Here is a 20,473-nt window from a genome sequence, read left to right on the forward strand (position 1 = left end):
TCCATACAAACAAAAATCAGCTTGTTCTCTGTGGAAATGGTGCAGTACTCACTATTGACAGCTACAGAACTGACTGTGTGTAAATACCCAGACACATCTTGAAATTGCACTATGGTTCCAGAAATTGGAGAATGAAATCGATTATAATCCTGTGGTGCCAATGGAAATATGACTAAATATCCATCAACACAAATGGTAGAGCTTATTTCCTTTCCCTTCAGGGCTCTAGTAGAAAATTTCCAGCCTTCAATCTGTAATCTTGCACTTTCTTCGACATTTTCAAATTCCATCAGACAACATTGAGATGCACAAACAACAACTTTATCATGTACTATGAAAATAAGTTGTCTCGCACCAAGTGTTAAGTCCTGTATGAAGAACTCCTTGAAAGTCTCAAAATTTCCTAGTGGGAACTTGACTTCAGCCAAATTAATTTGATTCTTAAAAAGTTCAACTACTTGTGGTATTTCCTCTGCGTATTCAGCTGAATTCACGTGCCTTCCCTTCTTTTCTGAAATGCTTTGTAGCAATTGCTTAGCCCTTGTGCTCATAATTTCCATGTTGACATCACCTTTTGAAGACCCATCAATAATGGCTGTCGCAATCCTACTTACAGCGTTGTAATATAACTTACTATTAAACCTTCCTCTTTGGATTATACCCAAGAGGCGCTGCTCATCCACCACTGTTATACGTAAAGCAGATAATTCTACACTGTCATATATTAAACTGTGAGTTCCAATGACCATGGAGATATGTCCATTTTGGAGAGCCTTAATTCGCACTTGTTTCAACAATATTGACCTTGTTAAGAATACAATTGAAGGCTCTAACTGGTCATCATTCATAGTCGTTAGCAACTTAAGCAAGTGCTCATAACGTGGGGTTGCAAGCAATTCAATTGGACCCATGTAGGTTGCTTGATAATCAGAGAAAGCTAGCTCTAAGTTTCCATTTTCGTTGGTAGTAACCTCATGAACTGTAATCAGTTTGACTCCATCAGGAAATGTCCCTTCAACCTCATTTAGAGAAACTAACGAAGAAACCTTAACTATCAAAGGGTCCTTAAGCCCAACAACACCATAAACATTTACACATTGAGAGACTATTGGATTTGTAAACTCATTCTTTGGCAGCAATATATCCTTCGCGAATTCCCCGATTGAAATTAATAGCATATTGCCATAATTAGCATCCTGTCTCTTGTAAGGTGATCCATCTTCATAAATCTTCCTTCCCAGCACTGTTTTCTGGACTCCTCCGTGCTTTGCTTCTTCATTCCTTAGTTTCACCCTCTGTATTCCTCCAACAAACATTCCCAAAGAATGATGCACCATCCCAATTTCTGCAATTGTACTTGCAACCATTGCTTCAGTGTTTGTACCTATTTCATCTACAACTATCATTTGGGACATATGATTTTCAACTACTTCTATCAATACCTCTGTCATGGTGGAGCCTAAGTCTGTTAGGTGTGGGGCAGCATTACTAATTGCAGATTTTACTCCATAATCTACGTCGTCATCAAAAGTTTCTCGAATAAGACCAACCTTCAACCGCTTCTGTAATCTAGATTCGACAAGATGGGATGAAGCTAATTGAGATATGAAATGAAGAACCGCTCCCACATTGTTGGTGGCATCGCCTATATCATAATCAGATATTGCATGAAGAAGGATCCCAGTATCAGCAACTGATTTAACAAGGCATCCAATAACATCAACAGAAAACACATAAGCCAAGAGCCCAAATCTTGAGACGCGGCTATAGGTTGGCTTCAAACTAACAACACCACAAATTGGCACTAGTAGTCTTACGCTTCCACCAGTATAACTTCCAATTGAAACCGCACATTGCCTATCAGGAACAGCTGCAGCAAATTGCCCTGATGACCCTCCTGGAACTTGAGATAAACCCCAAGGTTTTGACGTAACCATAAATGTACCTCCAGTAGTACGCCCCATACCAAATTCATCCAGATTAGTCTTCCCAATCACAATAGCACCCTTCTCCTTTAATTTCTTCACCAATCTAGCATCGTACGACGCTCGAAAGTTCTCCAAAAAACGGGAACCACCAGTAGAAGGCATATCTGGCGTGCATATGTTATCCTTGATAGCAACAAAAAACCCATCAATAGGTCCCTTTATCTTCACCCTAAGAATAGACTCACGTCTTCCAAATGTCCATAGAAGAATATTTCCAACATAAGGATTTATAGTTTGCAGATCACCATCATCAATTGATCCCTTCCCATTTGGACCAAGGTCATATGGTAGTTTATCAAATCTGTCAGGTGGTTTCTCCATTTGAAGCTTCACTACATTAAGAGGCTTCCCTTTCTCTGTCCAATAAGCACCGACCCCCAACTTCAGCTTGTTGGGGCTAGTATCTTTGCATGCAAAAGTAACCCCAAGAATAGGGTCTTCAAGAGCACAAGGCATATGCAAATGCTTAGATTCAATCTTCTGTTTGCACAAAATTTGGTTCACAAGATTCTGACCTTGAATCCTAAACAGATCAAAATCATGTCTGTTTGGGGTGTTTTGGGTCCAAGATGTAGTGATTAATGGGGATCTAAAAGTTGGGTTAGGTTTAAGATTGTTTGGGGTGTAAGATGTAACAGCAGACTGGGGTTCAGGGTTTAAATCAATGACATAACATGGTAGAGAGTAAGACTCGGTAACAGAGGGGCTTACCTTCTCCATTTGATGCTTTAGAGCTTCACCCTGACATTGCGTGACATTTACAGTAGTGGTCTGCTTCGTTAGGCAAGCCTGCTCCAGCACATCTTCTATGTTTCCCAGCACATAGGGATTTGTTAGCTCCATCTTCCTTTTAGGCATTTCATCGAACAGCTGGAAGGTGGTTTGCAAGGTTTCCTCTTCTTTGTTCTCAGACATTACATCAAACAGCTGGGAGGCAACAAAACAAGGATTTGAAACTCCTTGTTTTTCTAGAATCAGTTGAGCCAAGGATATGAGAGATTTGTTGGTTCGTTCAAGAGAGTTTTGTCGCTGCTTACGAAACAGTTCTGCGAGGTTTTGTTGCTCCTTGCAAAGTAGTTCCCATCGTTGAATAGATTCTTCCATGACCGGAGGAAGGAAATCTCTGATACCAATGTCAGGACTAGAGATCCTGACTGTCAAGCACTAGGGCAGAAATAGAAGTAAAGGGGAGAAAAGAATAAAGTAGAAGACGGACCCAAAGAATTAGGGAAGAAAAGAGCAGGGAGCAGAGAAAATAGGAAGGAAGAAGATAAACTTCATTTGATAATATTTTGATAATAGCAACTTACAAAAGAAAGACTCTAAATAGGCAAAGCTACTGCTGATGTGGCAGCAGTACAAATTCCTACAGCTGTGAATAGTACAACTGTTACAGTTGTAAAACATTCCTAAATAACAACTATTTAAAGAAATAACAAGTAAATAATAACTCAATTAACCACCTAATTTAATACCTAAATAATTCCTCTTAATTAAACTAATAATCGTGACAGTAAGGGTTTCTACCAGATTATTATGCCAGACAGGGATGCACTACAGACTATTTGGGGCCTCGGTCCCATTTCACTCAAGCCTGGAATCATTCGGTTTTCACCTTGGACACCGGGATTCAATCCGGACTCACACAAATTCACCTCTGCGCAAGTTTGGGTACGTTTCTACAACTTGCCTTGGGAATTTTGGGACACTAGGATCATTGCGAGTATTGCACGTGTAGTAGGGGTGCCTATTCGTTTGGATCATAATACTGTTAATGGAGAGTTTGGCCACTACGCCAGGGTGTTGATAGATGTTGATTTGTCAAGGGATATTCAGTCGAAGCTCAGAGTGGATACGGATAATCAGAAGTTGTGGGTTTATTTAGAGTATGAAAAGCTCCCGGCTCTTTGTGGCACTTGTTCGTCCATTGGGCATACCACGGCTCAGTGTAGGCGCAACAACAGAGAAGTAAAACCACAAATGCAGAGGCATATGAAGTCAAGTAAGAGTGGAGCGGCACCTACTACACATGAAAATCTGGATGTTCATTCGGAACCAAATGAAGCTCACGCTACTTCTGCCGCGGATGATGCGGAAAAAAACAAAGTAGCAGAAGACACTTTACAAATAATTCTTCATCCCGCCGCCAATCTGGAAGCTCAGGGAAGTGAGGAGGGTTCCAAACGTTGGGGAGACTGCAGTGATGAGGAAGACCACCCAGCAGCAGAGACCGATACTCCTCGTACAGCTGAGCGAGTTGCTGAAGGTAACTTGACGGGTTCCTCAGAACGACCTCAGAATAAAGATATTTACATTCCAAATGTGGATACTGACTGGATAACAACTAGAAAGAAGGATAAGGCCAAGATGTCGGGTACTAATACATATTCTCGCTCTAAGGGGCGGAACAGGCCGATTATCAATTACACATGATTGTGTTGTATTGGAATTGCAGGGGAATTAATAACCCTGGGACTCAACGGGCATTGAAGCTCATTTGTCAAGTAAATCATCCGGATTTGGTTTGTATTTCTGAACCCATGGTTACTTTGGATAAAATTCCTACGTTTTTCTGGAATTCGATTGGCTTACAGTTTGTTGAAAGCAATCCTTGTAATTCTATTTGGCTTTTCTGCAAAATCGGTAATATCAATCTTTGCAACATCATTTTGAATCATGATCAGCACATTACGATTAGATATGGTACTGCAGTGGGTTTTTTCCAATTTACTTTTGTATATGGCAGCAATTATTTTGGTCGACGGCATCTGCTTTGGGATTCTGTCAGTGCTATTGATGATAGCAGAAAAAAAATGGTTATTGGAGATTTCAATGCGATTACAGGGGCTCACGAAAAAACCGGACGCATTCCGTCTGATATTAGCTGCAGGGAGTTCCGTGATTTTATTAACAACAATGAGCTTATCGAAGTGGCTAATGCAGGCTTGCAGTACACTTGGTCAAACGGTCGGTTTGGCACTGAGCATGTTGAAAGTAGACTTGATAGGGCTCTTGTGTCTGAGGATTTTGTTGATTCCTGGAGTACTATCAGTTGTACGGCTCTCTCCCGGTACCAATCAGATCATAGTCCTTTGTTATTAGTTTGCAAAAATGGTATAGTAAGGCATTCCCGGTTTCGGTTCTTTTCCATGTGGACTACCCATATCTCGCTGCGGGAGTTGGTTCTTACGCACTGGCAAGGTACTCATGTCTCTTTACCTCCAACACAACTTTTCTGCTACAAATTGAAATCTTTAAGGGCTAAGCTCCGGGTCTGGAACAGAGAAATCTTTGGCAGAGTTGAGAATAATATAGCAGCTGCAAATTTGCACCTCTCGAGTGTAAAAAAAAGGGCGGCCCGGTCGCATTACGCGTCCCCGCTGAGCGAGGGTCCGGGGAGGGGTCCCACCACAAGGGTGTATTGGGGGCAAGCCTTCCCTTGCCAATTTAATTGGCACCTCTCGAGTGTACAGCAAGTTATTTCTTCTCAGGGTCTGAATGAGGTAAACCGTGTGCAGGAAGTAAAAGCAAAACAAGATTTAGATCTTCAGCTATTCAGACAGGAGCTTCTCCTTCGGGATAAAAGTAGAGAAAAATGGCTTGAAGCGGGGGATCGTAACTCGAGCTACTTCCATCGCGCAGCTAAGGGTAGGAAAACTCATTCCTCTCTTGATACCCTTCTTATTGATGGTGTCATGGTCAACGATGAGAATGTGATCGCACAGCATGTCGTGGATTATTATTCAAGTCTGTTCACAAGCAGCAGGCCTCTAGTCGACCATGCCCCAATCACTGAGGTAATTCCGGTTTGCGTCACATCGATGGATAATGAGGTTTTAACTCGGCAACCTTCGATTGATGAGATTAGGTCTGCAGTCTTTGATCTGAACCGAGATAGCTCTCTGGGACCTGACGGTTTCGGGGGAGTATTCTATCAACAGTATTGGGACATAATTAGCACGGATCTTTGTAAGATGGTTCAGAGTTTTTTTGCTTCGGGCTACATGTTGCCAGGGATGAATTCCAGTATTATGACTCTGCTTCCCAAATCTGCTGATGCTATAGAAATTCAACAGTTTAGGCCAATTGCTATGGGTAATTTCAATTATAAAATTATCTCGAAAATTCTCGCAGACAGGCTGGCCCCTATTGCTTCTCGTATTGTGTCTGACAATCAATTCGGATTCATTTCTGGTCGAAGTATTCATCATTGTATTGCTGCAGCTTCTGAAGGTATTAACATGTTGAATAAAAACTGTTATGGTGGTAACATGGCCTTGAAGATTGATATTAGAAAGGCTTTTGATACACTTGATAGGAACTTCCTCTTGGCTGTTCTGGAAGCATTTGGTTTCTCATTGCAATTTAGAGACTGGATTTTGGAAGTTCTTCGATCAGCTAGAATCTCTATTGCTCTGGGAGGCGGAATTAAGGGGTTTTTTGGCTGTTCTTGTGGTGTGCGACAGGACGATCCTCTTTCCCCGATTCTTTTTGGCATTGCTGAAGACTTTTTTAGCCGATGGCTGACTAAGCTGGTCAGGAACAATCAGTTTCAGACTATGACATATAACAGGCAAGCTTCTTTTCCTTCGCACCTCCTCTATGCAGATGATATGTTGTTGTTTGCCAGGGCTACCCTAAAGAACATGAAGTGCATCAAGGATCTTTTTGATTTCTATGCAGCAATTTCGGGTCAGACGGTTAATTGGGAAAAATCGGAGGTGTTTTTTGGGAATCGGATCAACATTCAGCGCCAAAACAGACTTGTCGGCATATTGGGAATTCGGCGTGTGAGCTTACCTTTCAATTACCTTGGTGTTCCGCTTTTTCAGGGGGCCCCGAAGGCAAGGTTTTTGCAACCTTTAATGGATCGCTTTATTGCTAAATTCAATCTCTGGAAAGGGCAAGCGCTTTCTCTAGCGGGCAGACTCACTCTAATTAAATCTGCTTTAACGGGAGCTTTGATCCACTCATTCATGGTTTACAGATGGCCTGTCTCGCTTATCACAAAAATTGATAAAGCCTTTCGGAACTTTCTTTGGACGGGAAATAGGGATCAGCGGAAACTTTGCACTGTTGCCTGGCGTATCTGTTGTCAACCTTTAGAGTGTGGTCGATTGGGAATTAAAAACATGGGTATGTTTAATTCAGCACTTCTTGGAAAGTTTAGTTGGGAACTTTTAAAGGGCGACGACTTCATCCCTAAGCTTCTTATTACTCGCTTTCACACGCATTCGGGCTTACCAAATCCATACATCTCAAACTCGTCGGTCTGGTCTTCCATGAGGAGGGTATATGAACAAGTTAGAGAGGACATTGTGTGGTGGTTCGGAGACAACTCCCGGCTAAATTTCTGGACCGACTCGTGGATATCCCCGTCTGTCGCTGATCAGCTTGGCATTCCGCCTAAAAATCAGCGCACACTTTTTGAGCCATTGCGAAATTACAGGTTGGATAACTCGTGGAATAACTTGGATCAGCTTCCCGAACAAGTCCAGACTCGTATTCTTCGGGTTCAAGGTAATCGGGATGGAACCGACACCTGCATTTGGAAACATTCCATGTCAGGAGAACTTACGACAAAATCCCTGTACAGCTCGCTCTGCTCTGTTTCGCCGGCGGTTCCCTGGAATCGCTTTATCTGGAATGCATGTCCCTCCCCGACGTTCGTTTGCCTGCTGGCTGGTAATTCATGGGAAAATTTCAGTTCAGGTTAATCTTCAGGTACGCGGCTTCTCTCTTGCTTCGAGATATGCCTTGTGTAATTGCAATATCGAGACTTTGGATCATCTTTTTGTTACGTGTTGGATTGCGAGACGTCTTTGGGCGATGGTCTTTAATAACTTTGCGGTTACTCTCTGCTTTGTGACTACTTTTGAGGCTTTATTTAGCGTTATAAGAGCGGTTGGCTTCCGATCGAAGAAACGCCGCTTGTGGAACTTGGCGACGGTTACTACGGTTTGGTATATTTGGCATATCAGGAACCTGGCTGTGTTTGAAAACGAACTCCCTTCAATCCAAGTTCTTCTAAACCGTCTGTTCTTCCTCTTCCATGAGCCTAAATGGACCTCCTCTTCAACGTCTTGGGTCAGGCCACCTCCGGAACCGGACTTCATTACGGTGCGCTGGTGCCCGCCCCCGACAGGCTGGATTAAGGTTAACACCGACGGGGCTGCTGAGGGTGCTCCTGGCATCGCTGGCGCTGGGGGGATTTTCAGAAACGGAAGAGGTTTTGTAATGGGCTGTTTCGCCTTTCCCATTGCCGATTCTTATGCTCATACGACTGAGCTGATGGCGATCGTCTTTGCTATTGAAGCTGCCTGGGAAAGAGGCTGGCACAATTTGTGGATTGAATCTGACTCGGCATATGCGGTTAAGTTGCTCAGTGAAAAATCTACTGCGGTTCCATGGAGGGTTAAGCAAGAATGGTTAAGCTGCTTCTCACGTTGTTCGTCTATGAACTGCAAAATCACTCATATCTTCAGGGAAGGTAATCAAGCTGCGGATCGTCTTGCCTATTTTGGCAAATCTGCATCAGCGCTCCACTGGTGGCACTTTGCGCCTTATTTTTGCCAATTTCATGTTTTCGATGACCTTTGTAATGTTGCTCATATTCGTTTCCTTTAATTTTCTCCCCCTTTTGTAATTTTCATTTTTTTTATTAATAATATTCAGGGTTGGTTAAGTGCGTTAGGGGTGCCAACCTAGTTGGGATGTCTAACCTCTTAATCGCGTCCCAATCTTTCATTAAAAAAAAAGTATCTCCGTAAAGAAATTGGTGGAAAAATTAGACTTGCTCATGAGAAAGATCAACCCTGCCATCAGTATGTAAAAATGCTAGACGGTGGACGTGATTTAGCAAAGTTGATTGCCTCAAGGTATCCATTGGTATTTCACCGAGAGATTATAATAGAAAAGTGGCCGGAGTCAAATCAGTATGAAGATTGCTATGGACTTTCACTTGTGCTTAAAAAAGTCAGTGAGCACCATGTTCATTTGGAGTGTCCAAAGCTTACTCTGCTACAACTTCAATATAGAGACGATTCACAAAGCATTCCAGTTGATTTCTTTGAAGGTATGAAAGAGCTTCGTGTTCTATCACTGGACGTACCATCACTACCACAATCTCTTAATGTGTTGAGGAATCTTAGAACATTGCGTCTGAAAGTACTTAAGTTTGAAGATATGTCTTGGATCGGTGGTTTGATAAATTTGGAATTTCTTTCAATTTTCGTCTTAAGTTTGACAGATATTCCTAGGGAGATGGGACAACTAGAGAATCTGAGGTTGCTCGACTTAAGGAAAATGAACATTGCATACATTCCAGCAGGTGTATTGTCAAGATTGTTGAAACTAGAAGAGTTGTATTTTCCATTAAGCTTCAGAAGGTGGGGATGCAAGCCAAAAAAATATGATGATTATGATGAATGGGAATCAGGGGAAGAGGATAATTCTGATGATGAAGAGAGAGTCAATGCAAGCTTTACTGAGATAGTATCTCTTTCACTAAAGACATTACAAATTACTGTACGGCCAAAAAAGTCGCCGATATTCAAAAACATTCAAGAGTTTAAAATTCTTGTACCAAATAATGTTAAATATCAACCATTTGGCAAAGGTTCAATAAATCAGTTGCAACTCACAGGTGAAGCATGTGATATCAAAGAAAGTGGTATTTGTGATTTGATGAGTCGTACCGAAGACTTGAGTTTGACAAGAGTGAGAAATTTGAAGAATGTCATCTACCAGCTTGATGTTAATGACTTTTCGCAGTTAAAGAAGATGATTATTTCCGAATGTGATGAACTAGAATACATAGTTGATACAACAAAAAAGCAAATTCTATCAGAAGGTGATTATTTGTTCAAGAAGTTGAAGTGTCTTCATTTATCAATGTTATCTAATTTGAAAGAAATATGTCATGAAAGATGGACATATTTTCGATGGCTTCCGAACTTGAGTCACATAAGCATAAGGTTCTGTCATAAATTGAAATACGTATTTCCATTATCAATTGTCAGAGGATTGATACTGAAAAGCATAGAGATACTTGATTGTAACGAAATGGAGGGAATTTTTTACGAAGATGAGGAGGACGACATCTCCCTTGCACTTTGCACTATTGAAAAACTAGATTTGTATTTGCTTCCAAGGCTGATTCATTTACTGGACCACAATGATAATACGATTAATGGTGTTCACGATGATACCAATGAATCCTTGACAACTAATAAGGTAAGAACATAATTGTTCTCTTGTTCTCATCAGTTTTTTCTATATTGTTATCATTTTTGTCTACAAATATAAATGATGAAAATTTATTTTAATGACAAATAATGATGGTCGGTTCTCATTGACAGATTGTGTCAAATTACATGGAGGGATCCATTAGTACATTTGATGGAAATTCTGAAAGTTGCAATGGTGATAAGGAACTTATTTCCGGCAAACAGGTACACTTACACACATATGTATACACATAATTATTATTATTATTTATTGCATAATTTTATTATATAATAAGGTGAGGGAAATGTTTAAAAATCATCTTCTATGCTAAATTTTATTTATTATTGGAGAGTCTAAAAGTACATATAAGATGGGAATTAAATCTTATATTAATTAAAAATTACTTAATGCCTTAATGGCTATGCAAAACTATTATATGATTTAAGATCATTTAATAATTAAAAGACTATGAAGCACTGAAACTTTTAGGTGGTTAATGTATGTGTCAGGTCATGGGCATGCCAAATCTGTCCCCTTTTTTTTTAATATGGGGGACATATGAGAACACTTTGGAGACACGGATCATTGAGTTAATTATGTAAAATATCGGGTTCTTTTTTAAGCACCATGCTATTCTCTCTATATATATATATTTCTTTCATTAAAACAAAAATCTCTTCATCCTTCTCTATATTTCTTTCTTTGGATTTCTTATCTTTCCCGGCCATACCCATATCCCATATTTTTTCAAAATGTTTTCTTCTGTACTCGTATGAGTATGGTGCTTCATAGTTAAAAGATTTAAGATATAATAATTAGAGAATTCTTTTTAACAGTATAGTCTCATTATGTGTGTCTTTCAATTTATTATTATTATTCATTTTATATTTCTTTTACTTGGAAGGTATCAGTGGTCGGGAACATGGATGTAATTGGCCAGATGAAGATTTACAGTGCATTTCCATCCAAATTGGCGGAAAAATGGTTGCAGAATTTGAAAAGACTTAAAATAGCATTTTGTGGTGCGGTAAAAATAATATTTTTGTTTGAGGAAAACCATGCTACTTCTAAAGCCTTCAATTCTTTGGAAGAGTTAGAGCTGCACGGTCTACGAAACTTAGTTCATATATGGTTTCACATTTCCCCAAAAATTACCTCCTTTCAGAACTTGCAACTTCTTGTTTTATCAGAATGTTCGAATTTATATGTTTTTTCATGTCGAGTAGCTAAACTTTTGGCTCAACTACAAAAAATATATATCAGTCGTTGTGAGAAGATGGAAGAAATTGTTGCAAAAGATGATGAAAATGGGGTAAAAGGCGAAATTCTATTCCCCCAACTGAAGCTTTTAGAACTTCAACATATACCCAATCTTAGGATTTTCTTGGGTGGGATTTATGAAATTGAATTACCTTTGTTGGCATCTTTGAAACTTAACCAATGCAATAAGATGGAATTTTTCTCTTATGGATCGTTGAGGACGCCGCCGGAGAAAATAGAAATAAATGGAAGCTTATATTCATTAAGGGGAGATCTTAATACAACTATGATGAGGTAACATTTCTTTTCTTATGCTTTTAATTACATTATGATACTTGACCACTTGCTTTCTTTTCAGAATCATATTACATTGATTCAAAATAGATCATTAGTACTGCTTTTTTATTTCTAAATTTATTATATTTTCAAAGTCCAATCATCAATTAAGCACTTTCAATTTATAATGTATTATTGACTCTTCTGCAAGCTGCTGCGAGGCAAAACTGCATTGTCAACGTTTCTCCGTTGCTGATCTGAACATTGCTACACAGAATTTTAGACAAGATAATTTGTTGGGTGAAGGAGGTTCTGGTACACTTTATAAAGGATGGATAGACGAAGAGACTTTTGCACCCTCCAAAACCAGCACTGAAATCCCAGTTGCCATCAGGAGATCGAGCTTCAAGTGTCAGCAACAATTCATAGAGGGGATGGTATGCATTCTCATTGAGATTATATTTACCACCACTATTCTTCATGTTTGGAAGAGAAAAATTAGGAGAATGGAATTGTCTCGTTTTAAGAATAGCTTGTTATGTGAGAATGGGAAATAATGCCAAAGAAAATCGATTTTGTGAGAATTAAATTGAGAGTAGTTTCAGACTTTACAACATTTTTCTCTCTCTCTCTCTCTCTTGTCTCTCTGCTAGGGTTTATGGTGAAAAGGGTTAGGGATAGATCTAGGGAGAGGAGGGCGGCGGGTGGAGGTGAGGGGGTGGTGTCGGCTACGGTTTGGGCAGATCGGGAGGAGGAGAGCGCCATGGAGGGGGATTGCGGGCTGGAGGTATGGGGCACTAGGGAAGATGGGGGAAGGGAGGAGCGGGGCCATGAGGGGGTGAGGGGATCGTGGGAGGCGCTGGGCGGCGCGGTAGGCAGGTTGGGGACCGATGGGCAGGGGAGTGTGTGCGATCGGGCGGCTGGGGCAGGGCTGGTTTCTGATGTGGGGGAGAAGGCTCCACCTGGGCAGACCGAGACTGATGCTGATGGCGCTGGGCGGGGCAAGACGAGCGTCGGCAGTGCTGCCGGCGGTTCTGCTGGGCCTTGCGCAGGGGGCGCCGGCGGTTCTGCTGGGCCTTGCGCAGGGGGCGCCGGCGGTTCTGCTGGGCAGTCCAATTTGTGCGCCAACAGGGTGCCGAGCAGGGTGGGGGCTGTGCAGAATGGGGCGGCGGCAGTGGTGTAGGCTGCCTTGGGACATATCCAGGATATAAAAGGGATGTCGGATAGGTTTGGTGATGAGGGTGGGGTTCAGATTCAGGGGAACTCTGTTTCTCCCAAATTGAGGAGGAGCCTTGTATGGCGGAGGTGTTGATGGAAGGGGATTATGAGGATGTGTTCTCTGACTCTGATGAAGAGGATGGTGAACATGACGATCCGCTTTGTCCGGTGATCAGGCTTTCCTCAGCAGAGAAGCGAGAGCTCAGGAAAAAGTGGAAGATCTCTTCAATAGTTACTGTACTTGGGAAGAGAATTAGTTTTAACTACTTCGCCCAGAGGATCCAAGCACAGTGGGCTAAGAAAGGTAAAGTCAGTATTACTGATTTAGAAAATGACTACTATGTCATTAAATTTACTCGTGTTGAAGATTATAATGTTGTGATCAATGGGGGTCCGTATATTATTTCCAACCATGTTCTGGCCTTGAGGCCTTGGGTTCCAAATTTTAATCCTCATGATTGCTCGGTGAGCAGAATTTTGACTTGGGTTAGGTTTCCGGGCATTCCTATAGAGTATTACAGTGAAAGTTTTCTCAATAAAATAGGAGGTCTGGTGGGGAAGGTTCATATTGATGTTGATCTTGCAAAACCCCTGTTATCAAAATTCTGTGTTCAGAACAAGGTGTTCCTTATTGAATATGAAGGGTTACATAATATTTGTTATGATTGTGGTATGTATGGTCATACTAGGGAGGGATGCCCTAAGAGGGAGAAGGTGGTAAAAGTGGAAGCTGAGGGGAATATCGGAAGAACCGAAGGGATCCAAGGTGATGGGGGGAATTTTGGTCCCTGGATGGTCGCGAAGAGGCCTGCTAGACGAATGACTCAGCCTTCAGTTGTTCAAAATCGCCCCCCTGATATTAACCCTAATATAAAGACTATCCTTCCAAATCCTACTGCTAAGCCTAGTATCAAAGAGAAACCTAACCCCAAAGTTAATGGGGATTCTAGGGCTGCGGCAGGTATCACTTCAGGTTCCAGATTTGGGGCCCTGACTATTGAGGAAGTACAGGATTTGGCCAGGTTGACGAGCAAATTGATCAAAGCATGTCAGGATTAGAATCTATAGAACCATCAGCTAAGGTGATTGAAACTGTTAACCCCCTTTTTGTGTCCAAAGGTGAATCCCAGGTGGGATCCCAGACTTTAGCTTATCAAAGGAAGAAAATGATGATTGAGGTTAGTATTCCTAGTCATGGTGACCCTGGTATTGGGAAGACTATGGGAGTTAATAAAACTAGTATGAAAAAGCTAAAAGGGAAGCAAAAAGGTGGCCATAATTCTTTGGTTTTACCAGATAAGAGAGGGCATGCGGGTACCTCGGCAAGGCTCTCAGGAGCCCCTAATAAATACCTGGCTTAGGGTTGTGGGTGCGGTCAGTTATCCTCCTTTCTATGGATTTGTTGTTTTGGAATGTTAGAGGTGCGGCTAGCAAGGCTACCCGTATCCATGTTAATGATCTAATTAAACAATTTAATCCGTCTTGTTTTGCTTTAATGGAAACTAAGATTAGTGGAGATAAAGCAGATGAGGTGGTTAAAAAGTTTAGGAGCTGGAACTGTGTTAGATCGGAGGCTACTGGCCGGGCTAGTGGGATTTGGCTTTTCTGGAAGCCAGATCGGGTTCATTTCGATATTATCAGCATGGATAAGCAGTTTATTCATTGCAAAGTGAGTGTTTCCGGTAATAAATCCTTTTTTATTACCCTGGTGTATGCTGACCCTATTTTGGCAAATCAGAAACGGCTTTGGGAGGTTCTTTACTCTATGAGTATCAGCATATCTGAGCCTTGGTTTGTGGCTATGTGTGATCAGAGAGGGGGTTCGCATCATTATGTTAATCGCTGCCTTCACCACAAGAATAGTACGGATTTATGTGGGCTTTCTGATCTTGGGGCCTCTGGTCATAAGTTCACTTGGAAGCTCAATAGTACCTTTGTTCGTTTGGATAAGGTTTATGCTAATGTTTTAGCTCAAACTACTTTCCCTGAGAGTTCTGTGTTAAATCTCCCGTTCCGTCATTCGGATCACTGTCCTATTTTGTTTAGGCTGATGAGAGGCAATCGTCCTAGGGGTGAGAGACCGTTCCGTTATCAGTTGGCTTGGGAGTCTCATCCTAAGTTTAAGGAATTCGTTCATGATAATTGGAAACCTCACTCGAATGTCCTTCAAGCTGCTGAAGGATTCAGGAATAATGTGCTGGGGTGGAATAAGAATGTCTTTGGGCATATTATTAGGAGAAAGAATAAATTATTGAATAGAATTGAGGGCATTCAGCGTAGGTTGGAGGTTAGGTTTGATCACGGTTTGAATGGCCTTCTCGAAACCCTTCAGAAGGAGCTGGAAGCTGTGCTCAGGCAGGAGGAGCTTCTTTGGTTTCAAAAGTCTAGGAAGTCCTGGATTAGAGATGGGGATCGAATTACCAGGTATTTTCATCTCTCTACCATCATTAGAAGGCAGAGGAATAGAATTGATGCTATTAAGAACTCTAATGGTGATCGGGTGTATGAGGTTGATGATATTCGGAGCTTGGCCCTGGATTTCTATAAGGATCTGTTCAAAGAGGAGCCTGTTCATCTGGAGAGGGCTCATTCTATGGCTACCTTTCCTATGGTTGGAGAGGATGGTATTCTAGATGCCTTCCACCCTATTTCCCTGAAGGAAATTGATCAAGCTATTTTCAGTATTGGGGCTACTAAAGCTCCTGGGATTGATGGCCTGCCTGCTGGTTTTTACCATAAGCACTGGGAGGTTGTGAAGGAAGGTATCTATAACTTTATCATAGGTGTTTTTAATGGTTCTCAGGATATAGGGCTGGTGAATAGAACCCTTCTGGTTCTGATCCCTAAAATTGAGAAGCCTTCTTCCTTTTTGCATATGAGGCCTATCAATCTTTGTAATGTTCTTTATAAGACTGTTACAAAGATTGTGGCTAATAGAATCCGTTGCATTCTTCCTGAGATCATTTGTCAGAATCGGGGAAGTTTTGTTCCTGGTAGACAAATGATGGATAATGTGGTGATTGCCCAGGAGATGGTCCACACTATGAAGATCAGGAAGGGGAAGAAAGGCATTGTGGCTCTTAAGTTGGATCTGGAGAAAGCCTATTATCGCATCAACTGGAGTTTCCTGATGGAGAGTCTGGAGAGAGCTAGGATCCCTGACAGTTGGAGAAGGTTAATAAAGGTTTGCATCTCTTCTCCTGTTTTTCAAGTTATGATTAATGGGGATATGTCGGAGGAATTCTCTCCGGGTAGGGGTATCCGTCAAGGAAATCCAATGAGCCCCTTCCTTTTTGTTATTGCAATGGAGAGGTTGTCTCATCTGATCCAAGATGCTGTTGATAATGGGAGTTTCCACCCAGTGGCTATCAATAGTTTCTGTCCCCAGGTTAATCACTTATTCTTTACGGATGATGTTCTGATCTTTCTGGAAGGTAATGAGGAGCAGTTGAGTATTATTATGGATATTCTTGATTGTTTCTGTTCGGCCTCTGGTCAGAAGCTTAATGTCCAAAAGTCTAGGATGATGTGTTCTAAAAATATGAACCAGAGAGTCTGTAAAAGGTTGAGTGATCTGTAGGGTATTCCTCTGACTAGCTCTCTCGGGAAGTATCTGGGTATCCCCCTCCATAGTGAAAGAGTGTCTAAAGTGTCTTTTAAAGATACCTTGGATAAAGCTAATATGAAGTGTGCCACGTGGAAAGCTAAGACTCTCTCTCTTGCTGGCCGTCTTACGTTAATTCAATCTGTTAATTGTGCGACTTCCAATCACATTATGCAGGCTTGTCATCTTCCTGAACCTGTGCTTAAAGATCTTGATAAAATTAACCGTATGTTCCTATGGGGAGAAGCTGAGGAGGGGAGAAAGATCCACCTTGTTCCTTGGAGTGAGGTTTGTCAGATTAAAGATATAGGAGGTCTGGGCATTAGGAAAGTCAAAGATAATAATAAAGTCTTATTAATGAAACTCCTGTGGCGGATGTGGCAGTTTCCTTCAGCTCTGTGGGTCCAGTTTTTATGCGGTAAGTATCGGAAGGATAAGGTGTTTGGGGGGCCTAAGGATAGAGTGGTTAATTGTTCCTTTCTTTGGAAAGGCATTAGTGCAGTTTTTGCTGAATTTTGTTCTGGCATTGGGTGGAATGTGAGTAATGGCAGGTCCATCAGTTTCTGGAAGGATATTTGGATAGGTAAGAAGCCTTTATTGGAGGTGTGTACTTCCTTGCCTCCGTTGGACATTCAGGACTGGAGGATTGCTGATGTTGTGGATTCTGAGGGTGAGTGGATTTGGGATAAATTTGATTCCTACCTCAGTCTGGAATCGCTCCTAACTATTAGAGGTGTTCAGATTAGTAATCAAATTGAAGACAAGGATAGTTACTGTTGGGCGCTGACTAACAATGGCGCCTATTCGTGTAAATCTGCTTTTCAGGCGTTCTATCAGGGTTTGGATTCTTCTTCCCCTGGGGTGTGGAAAACGATTTGGGCCTTAAAAGTGTCGTTCCGTATTAGGAGCTTCCTGTGGCTTGGGGCTAGGAATAGGTTGCTTACTAATTCGGATAGGAAAAGGAGGCATCTGGTGGATTCTGGAGCCTGTGGCAGATGCAGTGGGTTTGAGGAAACTTTGTGCCATGCTCTCAGGGATTGTGAGAAAAGTAAAGAGGTTTGGAGAAGAATTCTCCCTAGGGATGTGCTATCTTCCTTTTTAGCCCATTCTGAGAATGATTGGTTTGTAGATGGAATTAAAGTGATTCTTCTGCCTGGGAAGCAGGGTGTTCTTCTTTTTGTGGTGGTTTGCCATCAGATTTGGAGATGGCGGAACGAGAAGATCTTTGGAGGAGGAGTGGTTTCTCAGCCAAATGTCCTTGGTTTCTTTTCTAAAAAGATTAGTACCTTGGTTGAGAGTTTTGTTGAAGACCCCTTGGCTAGGGCTGTTCAGAGGAAGGAGGTCAATCTTTTAGGCTGGTGTAGGCCGAGGGAAGGGGTGGTTAAGCTCAACACTGATGGTTCTTGTCTAAGAGACGGGAGAATTGCCGCAGGAGGGGTCCTTAGAGATGATGGTGGCAGATGGGTTTCTGGCTTCTCTCAGAATTTGGGTATTGGTTCTTCTTTTTCTGCAGAGCTTTGGGTGATTTTTTCTGGCCTGAAGCTTGCTAAGGATCTAGGGGTGAAGAAGCTTCTTGTTGAGTCAGATAACCAAGAAGCGGTTAAAATGATTTCTGAGGGCAATGCTATTTGCCGGAATAGCCTGAACATTATTAAAGGCATTAGAAGGATTGGATCCTCCTTTGAGTTTATTAGGTTTGCTCATATTTATAGGGAGCAGAACCGCGTAGCGGACCGTCTTGCGATGAAAGGACACTCTAGTTTGTTGGGTCTTTCGACCTTTTCTTCTCTTCCGGTCTTCATCTCTTCTTTGATCTTGGAGGATGTGGTGGGGGTCAGTTTTCCTAGGCTGATCCCGGGTTAAGCGGTTTTGTTTGTTTGTTTTTTCTTTTCCTTTCCTACCAAAAAAAAAATTGAGAGTAGTTTCTGGAGGATACATTTGCTCCATTAACAATTGAGTTCCTTTATACTAAAAATGTTTTTTGGACATAAAATGATTTGGTAAATTAACTAAGTTGAATTCTAGTAAGGAAATTCAATTATTTTCTTGCATGGAATATATTCCAAAGAAGGGAGTTAGAGTTCATGATCGAACAAATTGACAATATCCAGGTCATAAATTACATATTTAGCCATCTAAATTTATGTTGTATGATGTCTATGATCCTTTGCAGTTATGCTTACTATACTAAGTTTCTAATTTGATAATGCAGTTGGAGTTGAACATTCTTGAAAGGCTATGGCATCCAAACTTGGTTAAATGCATAGGATATTGTTGGGAGGATACAGACTTATTTCTTGTGTATGAATTTATGCAGAGGGGAGGCTTGGACAGTTATCTTTTCAGAAGTAAGAATTAATAACAAAAGAGCAAGAGTGGAAAAAAATTGAGAATATGTAAAGGTTTGGATTTACTTAGTAACTTCTTTGGTTATTGGGTTGGTTTTATGTTGAGGAAATTCTGTGATTGAACCATTGTCTTGGGATATGCGGATAAAGATAGCTATTGGAGCAGCTCGAGGTCTTGACTTTCTTCATACTTCACAAACATATAATGTTATTCACAGAGATATTAAGACTTCAAATATACTGCTTGATGGCGTAAGTTCTCGTTCTGAAGCTAAAATAAAATAAAATTAATTGGAGAGAAGTTCCATAAATCTCACTGTGAATTATGATTTTGTAGCTCTGTTTACCCAAATTTTTTTTCTCCTGTTTACAGAATTATAATGCAAAAATATGTTGGGGACCTTCAGATGGATATTATGGTTATGTTGCTCCCAAGTATATTGCAACAGGTCAAACAACATTTATGCTCGCCTCATTTTGTAGTAAACTGTGAATCTTTGAATATGCTTGTCAACAACTTTAAGTTCTGTCATTTTGGGACCTTCAGATGGAGATTATGGTTATGTTGCTGCCCTACATTCTTGCAAAAGTATTTTTCGTTGATTTATATTGCCAAAGTGGGATATAAATCAACGAAAAAGGAAAATATTTTTGCAAACTACATGCTGCCCAGCGCTCTTGCATAAGTATTTTCCAAATTTGCTGATTTGAGTTCTATGTGATACCTCTGGTTGCCAAGAATAGGAGATCTAAAATGTTGTTGTAGTTTAGAATATATATGTAAAGGCATATGAATTAGCTGACATAGTGTTTTTTTCCATCATAATCGGGTCATTATTTTATAAACTGTGATGTATATAGCTTCGGCGTGGTGCTGCTGGCATTGATGACGGGATTAAGGGTGTTAGATCTAACACAGAAGCAAAACCTGTTTTATTGGTTGAAGCCGATTCACTCACAGAAGAGAGAGTTGAGAAGTATTATAGACAAAAGGTTAGAAGGTCAATACTCATTGAAAGCAATGTTACTAGCAGCACAACTTTCCTTAAAATGTTTAGAATCTGATCCTGAAATCCGTCCATCTATGAAAGAAGTTGTGGATACACTAAAACAAATAGAACAAATAGAAGTGATTGAGGAAAATCGAGCATGACGCTAGTAGGAGAATCAATAGAGAATGTAATTAGATTGAGATTGAAATTGAATCGGACAATTCCGAGATTGTGGATACTCTTAATGGAGATGGCGTTGCTGGTTGTATTGGTCGGAATCTTTTTAAAGGTATTAAGCATCTTATCAGGAATTTTGAATACGTTCGGTTTCGTCATGTTTTCCGGGAACAGAATCGGGTTGCTGATTTTTTGGTTAGTATGACTCATGATTTGACTTTGGAGTCTCTGTTGATGGCCTTTTAGGGGGCGTTTGGTTCACAAGGGGTAAGGGAAAAAGAATCAAGAAAGGGAAACTAAAGGAAATGAAATGAATGAGCATTCATACCCCTATGTGTTTGGATATGTTAAGGAAAGGGAATGCAATTCCACCTCATTCCC

At 41.1% G+C, this 20,473-nt stretch overlaps 1 protein-coding gene across 5 annotated transcripts; it reads left to right on the top strand.

Moving 5' to 3' along the window:
- The first annotated feature begins 7,748 nt into the window (after nt 1-7,748).
- Nucleotides 7,749-20,235, top strand: LOC136208485 (uncharacterized). Of its 5 annotated transcripts, none has more exons than XR_010677177.1 (6): nt 7,750-10,223; nt 10,349-10,441; nt 11,122-11,771; nt 11,965-12,190; nt 18,893-19,175; nt 19,297-20,235. XR_010677177.1 is itself a non-coding variant. In XM_065999398.1 (5 exons), exons 1-5 carry the CDS (start codon nt 8,823-8,825, stop codon nt 18,932-18,934), a joined length of 2,517 nt encoding a protein of 838 aa, XP_065855470.1. In that variant the 5' UTR covers nt 7,755-8,822; the 3' UTR covers nt 18,935-20,235. The 5 variants fall into 5 exon arrangements, 2 of the variants coding, with proteins under 2 accessions (XP_065855471.1, XP_065855470.1); XR_010677176.1 differs by having other exon boundaries at nt 7,755-10,223; nt 18,788-19,175; XR_010677178.1 differs by lacking the exon at nt 11,965-12,190 and having other exon boundaries at nt 7,749-10,223.
- The last annotated feature ends 238 nt before the right edge of the window (nt 20,236-20,473 follow it).

The sequence above is a fragment of the Euphorbia lathyris genome, chromosome 10 (genome assembly GCF_963576675.1).
Source record: "Euphorbia lathyris chromosome 10, ddEupLath1.1, whole genome shotgun sequence".
NCBI classification, from domain to species: Eukaryota; Viridiplantae; Streptophyta; class Magnoliopsida; order Malpighiales; family Euphorbiaceae; genus Euphorbia; species Euphorbia lathyris.